General features: G+C 47.8%; 1 protein-coding gene across 9 annotated transcripts in view; it reads right to left on the bottom strand.

Moving 5' to 3' along the window:
* CAPS2 (calcyphosine 2) overlaps window positions 1–12,287 on the bottom strand; it is a 146,367-nt gene that overhangs the window by 12,461 nt on the left and 121,619 nt on the right. For all 9 annotated transcript variants that reach the window (XM_029597162.1, XM_029597155.1, XM_029597159.1 and 6 more), the window contains one exon: window positions 8,622–8,776. In XM_029597162.1, the coding sequence (XP_029453022.1) occupies window positions 8,622–8,776 (155 nt within the window). The remainder of the gene's footprint in view (window positions 1–8,621; window positions 8,777–12,287) is intronic.

Genomic DNA, 12,287 nt, shown 5'->3' with positions numbered 1-12,287 from the left:
AGGAAAAAGCCTGGTAGCACTGAAAAGCAAAAAACATGGATAAAGGCATCAGGGCACCGTGGGGGGAGGGGCGCTGATGACATATAAAAGCCCAGGGCGGTTTAGGAGGGTCCCGGTGTAGCGATAGGGTATCGACTGCGTGAGGGTACCAGGGAACGAAGGACTTGAAGCTACAGAGGTCCTAAGTTAAGGAAAAAATCCCTACCCCACTAGCATAAGCAAGCAGAGTGTCACAGAGATACTCGCAAGCTGTTTAAAGCTAACTGAAAAATGGGGGAAGGGAAGGCTTCAGTCAGTTAACAGCCTTAAGATAGTGACAGGAACCGACCGAAAAATAAGAATTAGTACTCACCGAGCGTCGTAAAAACGTACGCGGAGGGAGACCTGTGCAGGGAAAAGTGTTTTTTGAAGTGAAAAGTTAAGTGTTTCCATGAGGTAATTAGTTAAAAAATCCTCACAGAGCTCCAACCGCTATGCTGACTGCAGAGCGGAAAAAAGAAGACTGAGGGAGACACCTGTGGCTCACAGGGATAATTGCAGGCTGGGCATGCTCAGTGCACCCAGTGTGCCAGTGTCAGTCAAAGCTTGTTGAAACTTTGACAGAAAAGTTTTCCGTACAGGGCTCCATCCTCGATGTCACCCATTTGTGAGGACTACCATCCTGCTTGTCCTGTGAGAACAGGGTTATATTGGCCACCTTCCAGTCTTCACTGATAGATTACAAATTAATTGTAATAGCTCTGAAATTTCATTTTTTACTTCTTTCAGAACCCTGTGGTGTTATACCATCTGGTCCAGATGATTTACTACTACTCTTCAGTTTGTCAAACTGGTCTACTACATCTTCCAAGTTCACCATGATTTGGTTCAGTTCAACTGAATCATCACCCTTGAAAACTGCCTCCGGAACAGTATCTCCCAATATCCTCTTCAGTAAACACAGAAGAAGAGAATTTGTTTTGTCTTTCCACGATGGCCTTATATTCCCTAAGTGCCCCTTTAACCCCTCGATTATCTAAAACACTAGTTGAACATCGGTATAGAAAAAACAAATAAATAAATAAAAAATAAATACATGGTCCAACCGACTCCCTGGCAGGCTTTCTGCTTCGGATATATTTAAAATAGTTTTGATTATGAGGTTTTGCCTCTATGGCTAACTTCTTTTCAAATTCTTTCTTGGCCTGTCTTATCAATTTCTTATATTTAAATTGCCAATGCTTATGCTTTATACTATTTTCTTCTGTTGGATCCATCTTCCCATTTTTGAATGAAGATAATTTGGCTAAAATAGCCTCTTTCACTTCACTTTTTAACCATGCCGGCAACGTTTGGTTTTCCTTTCACCTTTCTTAATGTGTGGAATACATTTGGACTACGCTTCTAAGATGCTATTTATATTTTTTAAACAATGTCCTCGCCTGTTGCACACTCAACCTTTGAAGCTGCACTTTTTTTTTTTTAAATATTTTTATTTTATCAAAGTTTCCCTTTTGAATATTTAGTGCTAGAGCCATGGATTTATGTACTGTTCCCCTTCCAGTCAATACAAATTTGATCACAATTGCCAAATGGCCCCACCACCATTAACTCTCTCACCAAATCCTGCGCTCCACTAAGAATTAGATCTAAAATTGCTCCCTTTCTTGTCGGTTCCTGAACCAAGTGCTCCATAAAACTGTCATTTATTCCATCCAGGGACTTTATCTCTCTAGCATGTCCTGATGTTGTCCAGGTGGACGGTAGTATACTCCTATTGCTATACTCTTCACTAACACACGAGATTCCTACCCATAAAGCTTTGATTGTTCATTTAAAGCTAGATTTTAAAAGACACGTGGTTCCTGGCCGCACAAATAGACGCATTGATTTTATAACATGCGTGTCGCTGTGCTCATGTTATAAAATACGATACCTTTGCGCCCGATTTTATATTGGCATACGCATGTGCAGACAGGTTGCGACTCGCGCGCACAAGAGGGGGAGATTTTAAAAAGAAATGAGCGGCAACACGATCAACCAATTAAGGAGCGGACTGGGAGGGAACTTCTCTATCACCCTACCTACTCTTCCTCCCTTTTCCCCTCTCCTCTCCTCTCCGACTCCTAACCCCCACCTCCAACTATTAGATTTTTTTTGTTTGAAAACTTACTTCATCTTCTGAGGTGAAGTAAGTTTCACATGCCCATGCACTTCCCTGGGACAGGGCCTAATGGCCACTGTCCCGGCCGGCCTCCACTGAGACCCCACCCCCAGTCCACCCCCTTTCACAGGCCCGGCACTTCCGCGTGTATTGCGAGATATGCACATGGCCACGCCGTTTACAAAATGTGCCTGGCCACACACATATCTCCAGGTATTTGCATGTGCTGGGTTCTTAAAATTTACCCAAGTCTCTTGCAGGGTCTTTACCCTGTTGGACTCTATGCCATCTTAGATAAAGCGCCACCCCACCACAAAGTTGTTTCTCTCTATCATTGCGATAAAATTTGTACCCTGATATAGCAAATGTTGCTTACCTGTAACAGGTGTTCTCACAGGACAGCAGGATGTTAGTCCTCACATATGGGTGACATCACAAGATGGAGCCAAATCACAGAAAACTTCTGTCAAAGTTTCCAGAACTTTGACTGGCCCCTACTGGGCATACCCAGCATGGCACCAACCCTGCAGCCAGCAGGGGTCCCCCTTCACTCTTGTTTAAAAGCTACAGGCAGTGCCGAAAAATAAAATAAGAAACGTAACGAACCCAATACCACGGGGCGGCGGGTGGGTTTCGTGAGGACTAAAATCCTGCTGTCCTGTGAGAACACCTGTTACAGGTAAGCAACATTTGCTTTCTCACAGGACAAGCAGGATGGTAGTCCTCACATATGGGTGAGTACCGAGCTGAGGATGTCCGAGAATGCACCAATTGTACCTAGGTGTGCAAGGCACTAGGACTGGGATAAAATTTGGCCGAGGGCATCCTGAACCCTAATGGGCAGGCAGAAGGGTGTTGGTACGTCTTGTTGTAAATAGGTTACGAAGGACAGACTGGCCGAAGATGGAATCTTGTCTTCCAGCTTTGTCCAAGCAATAGTGTGCTGCAAAGGTGTGGAGAGAACTCCAGGTGGCAGCCCTGCAAATGTCAGGAAGGGGCACCAATCGTAGGTGTGCTACTGAAGTCGCCATGGCCCTCACAGTGTGTGCTTTAACACGGTCTTGAAATGGAATGCCCGCTTGCTGATAGCAAAAGGATATGCAGTCCGCTAACCAGGAGGAGAGAGTCTGCTTACACACAGGCTGCCCTAATTTGTTAGGATGGAAAGAGACGAACAATTGAGTGCTTTTCCTGTGGGCAGCTGTACGGTCTAGGTAGAACGTTAGGGCCCGTTTACAGTCAAGGGTATGCAGAGTCTGCTCTCCTGGGTTGGAATGGTCCTGGGAAAAAAGGTAGGTAGTATGATGGATTGATTTAGATGAATATCCGAAACTCCCTTGGGTAAGAATTTAGGGTGAGTGCGGAGTACTGCCCGGTCCTGCAGAAGTTTAGTGTAAGGCGGATAAGTAACTAGGGCCTGTAATTCACTAACTCTGCAAGTGGAAGTGATTGCCAAAAGGAAAATCACTTTCCATGTGAGATATCGAAGTTCACAGGAATGGAGAGGCTCAAATGGTGGTTTCATGAGCCGACCCAAAACTAGGTTAAGGTTCCAAGAAGGGGCCGGAGGACGCAGCGGAGGCTTGAGGTGAAGCAAGCCTTTCAGAAAACGTGCTACAAGGGTTTATTTATTTATTTATTTATAACTTTTATATATTTATAACTTTATATACCGACATTCAAATGAATATCACATCGGTTCACATAAAACTGGGGAGCCAAAAAACTAGTTGGGAGAAAGGAAGGATAAAAGTTGCAATTAACAGGGATTCTTCTTGTACCCCCTTGCCGGTTTATGTACACCACCGTTGTCGCACTGTCGGACAGAATCCGTACTGCCCGGCGATGGAACAAGGGAAGAAATTGACGGAGGGCCAAGCAAACCGCCCTGGTTTCCAACCGATTGATCGACCATTTGGCCTGTCGAGGTGACCACCGTCCCTGCGTTGACCTGGATTGACAGACTGCTCCCCAACCTGTCAGACTGGCATCTGTAGTAACGATGACCCAAGGTGGAAGTTCCAAGTCCACCCCTTGAAGAAGGTGTCCCGGTACCAACCATCAACTGAGACTGGTCCTGGCCGGTTCCAGTAACGGCAATTGCAGATGATAGTCCTCCGACTTGGGGTCCCAGCGGGAAAGCAGCGCCCTCTGTAAAGGCCGTATATGAGCAAAGGCCCGTGGGACCAATTCCAGAGTAGAAGCCATATGCCCAAGAACGTGCAAATAATCCCACGCCGTGGGCAAAGGGAGGGCCAACAGGCGCCGAACTTGAGACATTAAGTTGTCCATCCGCTGGCGGGGGAGGAACACCTTGCCCGCACGAGTGTCGAATTGGGCTCCCAGAAACTCCAACTCCTGGGACGGAACTAAATGGCTCTTGTCGAAATCGACTATCCATCCCAACGACCGCAGCTATTCCCATACCGACTGCACCGCTACCTTGCAAAGTGCTTCCGACTTCGCTTAGACCAGCCAATCGTCCAGATAAGGATGAACTAAAATCCCTTGGCGCCTTAGGGAAGCTGCAACTACCACCATCACCTTGGTGAATACCCTGGGGGCCGTCGCCAAACCAAAGGGTAGGGCACAGAACTGGTAATGCTTTCCTAGGATCATGAACCTGAGAAACCTTTGATGGCGCGCCTGATTGCCTATGTGTAGGTAAGCCTCCGTTAGATCTAAAGAGGCCAAAAACTCGCCCTTGCGGACAGCCACAATGACCGACCTCAGCGTCTCCATCCGAAACCGCCGAACGCGCAAGACCCGGCTGATCTGCTTCAGGTACAGAATCGGGCGGAACGTGCCTTCCTTCTTGGGAACCACAAAGTAAACAGAATAATGACTGGTCCGGCACTCGGCTGATAGGACTGGAACCACGGCTCCCAGCGCCCGCAACCGAGACAGCGTCTGAACAATCACCTGTTGCTTGGCCGGGGGACCACAAGGTGACACCAGAAATAGATCGTGGAGCGGCCGAGCAAAATCCAAAGCGTAACCGTGACTTATAATGTCAAGAACCCACTGGTCCGATGTTATCTTGACCCATTCCTCCCCAAACAGGGACAACTTCCCTCCAATCTGTGGGACGGCGGAATGAGCCGGCGTCCCTTCATTGTGAGTTCTTGTTGGTGGTAAAACTATGAGGGGCCCCCGAACGTTGAGGCCTTCTGCCTCAAAAGGAATGCGCCCACACCTGCGAACAGGATGCAGACTGTCGCTGTGTGAAGGAAGAACCCCTCCCCGCACGAAAACGGCGCTGACCACGGAAACGGCCCCTGAACGCACCTGACAGGTGAAACTGTCTGGGCTTGTCCTCAGGAAGCTTATAAACTTTGTTGTCCCCCAAGTCTTTAATAAGCTGTTCCAGCTCATCCCCAAAAAGCAATTTTCCCTTAAAGGGAAAGGAACCCAACCGGGATTTGGAGGAGCCATCTGCCGACCAGTTACAGAGCCATAAAAGCTGCCTTGCGGAAACCGCCGATGACATCGTGCTTGCAGAAGTCCGTAGAAGATCATATAAGGCATCTGCTGTGTAGGCGACTGCCGACTCCATGCGGTTGGCCTGTTCTGCCTCCTCCGGGGGGAGCTCTTAGGCCGTAAGCAACTGCTGAACCCAACGGAGAGTGGCCCTCTGCATGAGACTGCTGTAGACTGCGGCCCGGACGCCGAGCGCAGAAACCTCAAAAATGCGCTTCAGTAAAACCTCCAGCTTCCGATCCTGAAGATCCTTAAGCGCCGGTCTGCCAGTCACGGGAATGATGGTATGCTTAATTGCAGCCGTGTCCGCAGAGTCTACCTTGGGAAGCTTGAGAAGGTTTAAGGATTCGCTCGGCAGGGGATATAGCTTCTCCATAGCCCTGCTGACTCTTAACGAAGCCTCTAGAAAATCCCATTCCCTGGAGAAATTTGAAATAACTTAGGGTGGAATGGGAAGGATTGCGGTGGACCTCTAAGTCCCGCTAACACAGAATCTCCGGGAGAGGAATCCACCTCAGGTTGCGGAGCAGGAATCTCCAATTCCCACAACACATGTGGAATCAAAGGATCCAGCTCATCCTTACTGAATAAGCAAAGGATCTGGGGATCATCCCCTTCCACCTGCACATGAGTGTCCACATCCCCACCCATATCCAGGGCGCTGGTGTCCTGGGAGGTTCCTGCAGACTCAGGAAAATCAGGTTCCGCTGCCGGGCGTGGAAGACGAGCCCCCGCTCTCCCCTGATCTGGTGCGGGCTTGGAACGCTTAGAGGAGAGGGCAGAGGAATCCTCCCAATCCGTCTCAGCCTCTAAATAGGCTTTGTGCATTAATAGAATAAATTTGGAAGAAAATGGATGTGGCCTCTTTAAGGCCCCCCCCCCAGAGGCCGAGAGAAAGGAGGGTCCAAATTTGCCAAGAAATCGCAAAAACACTGAGGGCTTAAGGCAGGCGGACAGGAAGGAGGGCCATCCTCTCCCTCCGATGCTGCCTCAGCGTCTGAGCTCGGCGCGGGCAAAATGGCCGCCGCTCCCTCGTATAATGGGGGTGGGGCAGGCCTCTGCCCCCGAGCTTCCAGAATTCTTTGCGGCTCACACAGCTGCGATAGAGGAGACCCGCGGGCTACCCCCAGTCGCCGAGAGGATCCCTCGCCCCCGGGAATACACTGGGAGCAGAGACCCTCCCGGGAGAGCCATGCCCCCGACTCCCCAGAGGCCGTGCAGGCAAAAGCCTGCAGCATAGCAATCGCGGGCCCGACAAAAAAAAGCACGCGAAAAATTCAGGAGGCAGCACGGTGTCGAGCCGGGTGAAAAAATCCACCCCCTCCGGAGACCCGGGGCCGGCTGGGGCTGAATAAGGGCTATGGCAAAGACTGTCGATAAAAGGTCTGTTTATGTTATTATATATATATATTTTTATTTTTTTTTTAAACACAAGCAGTTTAAAAGAAACTTAAAATAAGCTTTTGAGAACTACAATTAGTCTCCCTGGCTGAGAAAATCCACCTGGTTATGTTGCACTATGAGCCCCCTTCAGGGGAAAGTACATCCCTGGAATGGAATAAGGGGGGAGAGTGACCAGCCCACCGGTAAATACTGCCCCTGGCCATCGAGTATATGAAAAGCTCCGGGTACCTGGCGTTAGGGCACTGCCCTGCCAAGCCTACCCTGAAGAATGCCTCCACTCAGCCAGCGCCAGAAAGGAAAACTGAATTATCAGAATAAGTTTAATGTAAAGCAGAAATTCCCCCCCCCCCTTTTTTTTTTTTTTAAATAAAGTAAATTGGTCTAGTCAAAGGTCCGTTCAGTCAGAACTAATACATTCAAACCTGTGCAATCAATGATTAAGCTGAATAGGATCAGGACCGCAGGTTATGCCTCTCAATCTGCTGGAGTCAGAGAAATACTGAGGGATCGCAGGTGGCACACCAGTAATTCTGGGGGGGGGGGGGGGGGGGTGCTTTTCAGCTTCTCTCTGATTCCATTTGCTGGAAGGGAGGTCTAGGCATCATAGTGGGTGATGCATTGAAATCATCAGCTCAGTGTGCTGTGGTGGTAAAAAAAAAAAAGCAAACAATGTTAGGAATTATTAGAAAGGGAATGGCAAATAAAACAGAGAAGGTCATAATGCCTCTGTATCGCTCAGTGGTTAGACCATACCTTGAATACTGTGTAATTCTGGTTGCCAATTCTCAAAAAAGATATAGCTACACTGGCGAAAGTACAGAGAAGGGCACGGAACGGCTCCCCTATGAAGAAAGGCTAAAGAGGTTAGGGCTGTTTGGCTTGAAGTGAAGACAACTGAGGGGGGGATATAATACGGGTCTACAAAATCATGAAAGGACTTGAACGGGTAAACATGTAACGTTATTTAGTCTTTCAGATAATACAAAGACTAAAAGGCACTCCATGAAGTTATCAAGTAGCACGTTTAAAACAAATCGGAGAAAATTCTTCTTCACTCAATTCACAATTAAGCTCTGGAATGTGCTGCCAGAGAATATGGTTAAGGCTGGGTTTAAAAAATATTTGGATAAGTTCCTGGAGGAGAAGTCCATAAACTGCTATTAATCAATAGGGAATAGCCACTGCTTGTTGCCAGCATTAGTAGCATGGAATCTATTTAATGTTTGGGTTCTTACCAGGTACTTGCGACTTGAATTGGCCACTGTTGGTGGCAGGATACTGAACTTGATGGACCCTTGGTCTGACCCAGTATGGCATATCTTATGTTCTCTTGTTCCTGACTATAATGTGTGGTCTAAAAGTATCCATCTACATTGTGAATTAACATAATATTCAACATTTTTCCCACATGCCTTTAGCCCAGAGATCAAGATTATAACTGCATAGATAAGTTTATCGAGATATCAAAATTCAACATATCAAATATGAACACGGCTGTTTATAAAAAGAAAATTTAACAGTAATTAAGAAACAGCCTTGCAGGGGCCAGGCAGAAGGAAGCCCGCAGTTTAGGTGCAGAAGTTTCTGGAGCTACCTTTTCAGCAAGTTCTAAGTGAAAGTACTTGAGAGCCTGATAGAATTCAGACTTGCACAGATATCCATCTCCCTTCTTGTCCTGCTGCCGGAAGAATTTTCCTAGTCTTGTTAGGGTACGAACTCCTCTCTGATTCAATTTCTCTTTCATCACATCTGAAAAGGAAAAAACTAGCTTTAAAAACAATTACAACTACCTGCATTGTTTCCCTCTGCTGCATTTTTGGTCATGGGGAGATTATAAAAAGGGAAAAAAGCAATTGTTTATCAGATAAAGGCAAGTTTGCTTACCCTAAATAGTGTTTTCCATAGATAGCAGGATGAATTAGTCATGCTGTCTGCAACGTCCTCTAGGGGCAGTCTAGTCGGAGCTTCACAAAGATCACAGAGCTTTGGCTCTGTGCAGTTGTGTCCTTTCCTGCGCGGTGCCATCTTCTTTCTTCAGTGTATAATAAAGCTTATCTAGCGAAGCGTAGAACTCAGATGCTGTCCAGGGAGGTGGGTGGGTCAGCATAGCTAATTCATCCTGCTATCTCTATGGAAAACACCATTTACTTGCTTTTTTTCCCCATCGATAAGCAGGCTGAATCAGCCATGCTGTCTGAGAGTCCCCAGCTGAGGATTGTGAGCGCAGTTTGAAGACTCAGAGAAGGGACTTAGAGTCCTGTTGTCCTGGATTGTCACTGTGCACTCAACCCACCTTTGTTACGGAAAGTCTCACTATTTTGTTTGTAGCACTGCCGAGCATCTGAAAAGGCCTGCTGATCAAGACAGTAATGAGATGTGAAAGTATGCAGCAAAGACCACTTGGTGGCTTTACCAATGTCCAGCAATGGAACCTTGTGAAGATGAGCCACTGAAGCTGCTACTACTCTTAGGGTGAGCCCTTGGCGTGCCAGAAAGGTTTACAGTTCACGTGTGTAGCAGAAGTGAATGCACTGAGAAATCCAATTGGATAGAGTCCGTTTGGCAATTGGGATGCCCAGTGCATTCGGGTGAAAGGAAATAAACAGTTGAGAAGTCCTCTTCTCAAAATGTGTCCTACGTTTATATTAAGCTAAGGTTCTCTTGCAGTCCAATGTATGGAATAGCTGTTCCCTCTCATTCCTGTGCGGGTTTGGGAAGAAGATTGGTAACGTGATGGTTTGATTAAGGTGGAAAGCCATCACAACCTTGGGTAAAAATTAGGGATGTGTTCACAAGGTGACCTTGTCAAGGTGAAACTGTCAATACAGGGAGTAGTGAACCAGTGGCTGTAGCTCACGGACTCTTCTTGCTGAGGTTATTGCAACAGTTAGATACTTCAAATGGCTGCTATGCAGGGGTTGGAAGGGAGGAAGCATGAGCTGTTCCAGCACTAGGTTGAGGTCCCATGGAACAGGCGGTTTCATCACAGGCGGTCATAAGCGCAAGATTCCTTTTATAAACTGGGTGAACAGAGGGTGGTTTGACATCAGAAGTCCATTGCACGGGTGATTTGCAGCGATAGCACTCACATGGACATGCACAGATGCCAATGCCATTCCCGCCTGATATAGGGAATGGAGATCTTCCAGTAAAACTCCGGGAGCAAGAGAAGGAGTCTATGTCTCTGCCCCCACATCAGGCCGAGTATCGGTGTCACTTGTCTTGATAATTTTACCTGGTAGAAGTCTTTCTGGATGACACCAGAACATCCTGGACCTCCATTGACAAGCACAAGTGGCTCAATACTCTCCTTTCAATCTAATGCATGGGGTGAAGGATGATGCCATTTTCCTGAGTCAGGAGATTCCCGCTGTTGCCCAGGGGCATAGGTGGAGCAATGGAGAGTCAAACTAGATAGGTATACCAAGACTGTCTGGGCTAAGCTGGAACCATTAGAATGAGGTCTGCGATGCCTACAATACACTTCTGGACTGTCCTAAAAATTAGTGGAATTGGGGGGTAAGCATAAAACAGCCACCCCCCCCCCCCCCCACGGTATGAATTTTCCAACTTCTTTACTTTCCTGTTGTGTATCTTCGCGAAGAGGTCCATGCAAAGAAGACCCCATGTCGCAAATAGCTCATTCTCCACAACTTGGTAAAGAACCCATTCGTGCGGATGAAAAATTCTGCTTAGTCTGTCGATCGTGGTGTTTGCTACGTCCGGAAGATACGTCCGGAAGATAAGTTGCCTGGAGGGAGACGGATTGTCCTCCGCCCATTCCAGGATATGGACCGCTTCTCTGCACAAGATCCATGAACCGGACCCTCCTTCCTTGTTTATGTAGAATATGGCTACCTGGTTGTCCGTGTGGATCATGACATTTTTTTCCCTGCAGGAGGTTTCCAAGCGTGTGGAGGGCATTCTTTATCGCTCTGGGCTTATTCCTGTGCAGACCACAGTCCGTGTGTCTGTACGCGTTCCAGATGGGGTCCCCACCCCTTGGTTGAGGCGTCTGTAGTAAGAACCAATTGATGGGCTGGGGCGCAGAACGTTGCTCTTACGGTGAAAACTGTAATACGCAACCACGTCAGGGTTGCGTATTACAGTTGCGCTGCCTTCAGACCCCACTGAAGGCAGCGCATGTGTATTCGAGTTTGCGGCACTACTTATATTGCCGTTGCTATGTGGTCCAAGAGGGTCAGGATCTGGTGGGTCGAGGGGAGTGCTCAACCTTTCAATTGCAAGGCCAGGTTGCGAAGGGTATGGGCTCTGCCTGTCAGTAGGAATGCTTTCCCTACCTCGGTATTTATCTTGGCCCCAATGAACCTCAGGGTTTGTGTGGGTTGAAGGCTGGATTTTTCTGGGTTGATGATGAACCTCGGCCCTTCCAGACAACTTGTTGTCATTTCCAGGTTGAACTGTAGAGTGGCTTTGGTGCCACCTGTAACCAATCGTCCAGATTTGTATTCCCTTCCTTCTTAAATGAGCCACTGCTACCGCTAAACACTTCGTGAGGACCCTCAGTGCGGACAATAGTCCAAAGGGGAAGACTTTGACTGGCAATTATACATATTGACTTATAAACATAGGTAGCACCAGTAGGAATGGTGCATCAGAATGTGGGAGTATGCATCCTTGAGATCCAGCGAGCACATCCAATCGTTGGGTTGTAAGAAGGGTAGAATCGACTTGATAGACGAGTGGAGCCCTCTGGACTTCTTTGGAATGAGGAAGTATTGGGAGTAGAATCCCTTGTCTAGCTGGTGCCGAGGCACCTGCTGAACCGCTCAGTAATGCAAAAGGTTGTTTACTTCCTTTTGAAGCAGAAGGCCATGCATGCAGGACTGAGGAGAGTGCACTGGGTGTGGAAGGATGGGGCTGGCTCTGAAGTTAAGTGAGTACCCCTCCCTGACAATATTCGACACCCAACGATCTGAGGTAATCATTGTCCAAGGATCGTAGAAGACTGATATCCTGCCTCCCACTCGTGGCCATACAGGTGGCCCAGTTTCTTTCAAAACCTCTGTTGGGGTTTTGAGTTGTTGTTCTGTGGTTGCCGTTGTTTCCACTGGCCCCCATGGTCTACTTCTGGCCTGCTGTTGTTGTGGCTGCAGCCTGCTTTGCTGGAAGGATGGCAGGCAGTAGGGCGGGTACGGCCTGAAAGGGCATCTGTGGTAATAGTCCTTTGTGTAGTTTTGATAGTATCTCCTGCTTGAGGTCTGCTGCTCCGCTGGTGACGCTAGGGACAGGACCGCCA

The sequence above is a fragment of the Rhinatrema bivittatum genome, chromosome 4 (assembly GCF_901001135.1).
Source record: "Rhinatrema bivittatum chromosome 4, aRhiBiv1.1, whole genome shotgun sequence".
Lineage (NCBI taxonomy): Eukaryota > Metazoa > Chordata > Amphibia > Gymnophiona > Rhinatrematidae > Rhinatrema > Rhinatrema bivittatum.
Note: the sequence above shows the minus strand (reverse complement) of the source record. Positions and strands in the feature narration are given on the sequence as shown.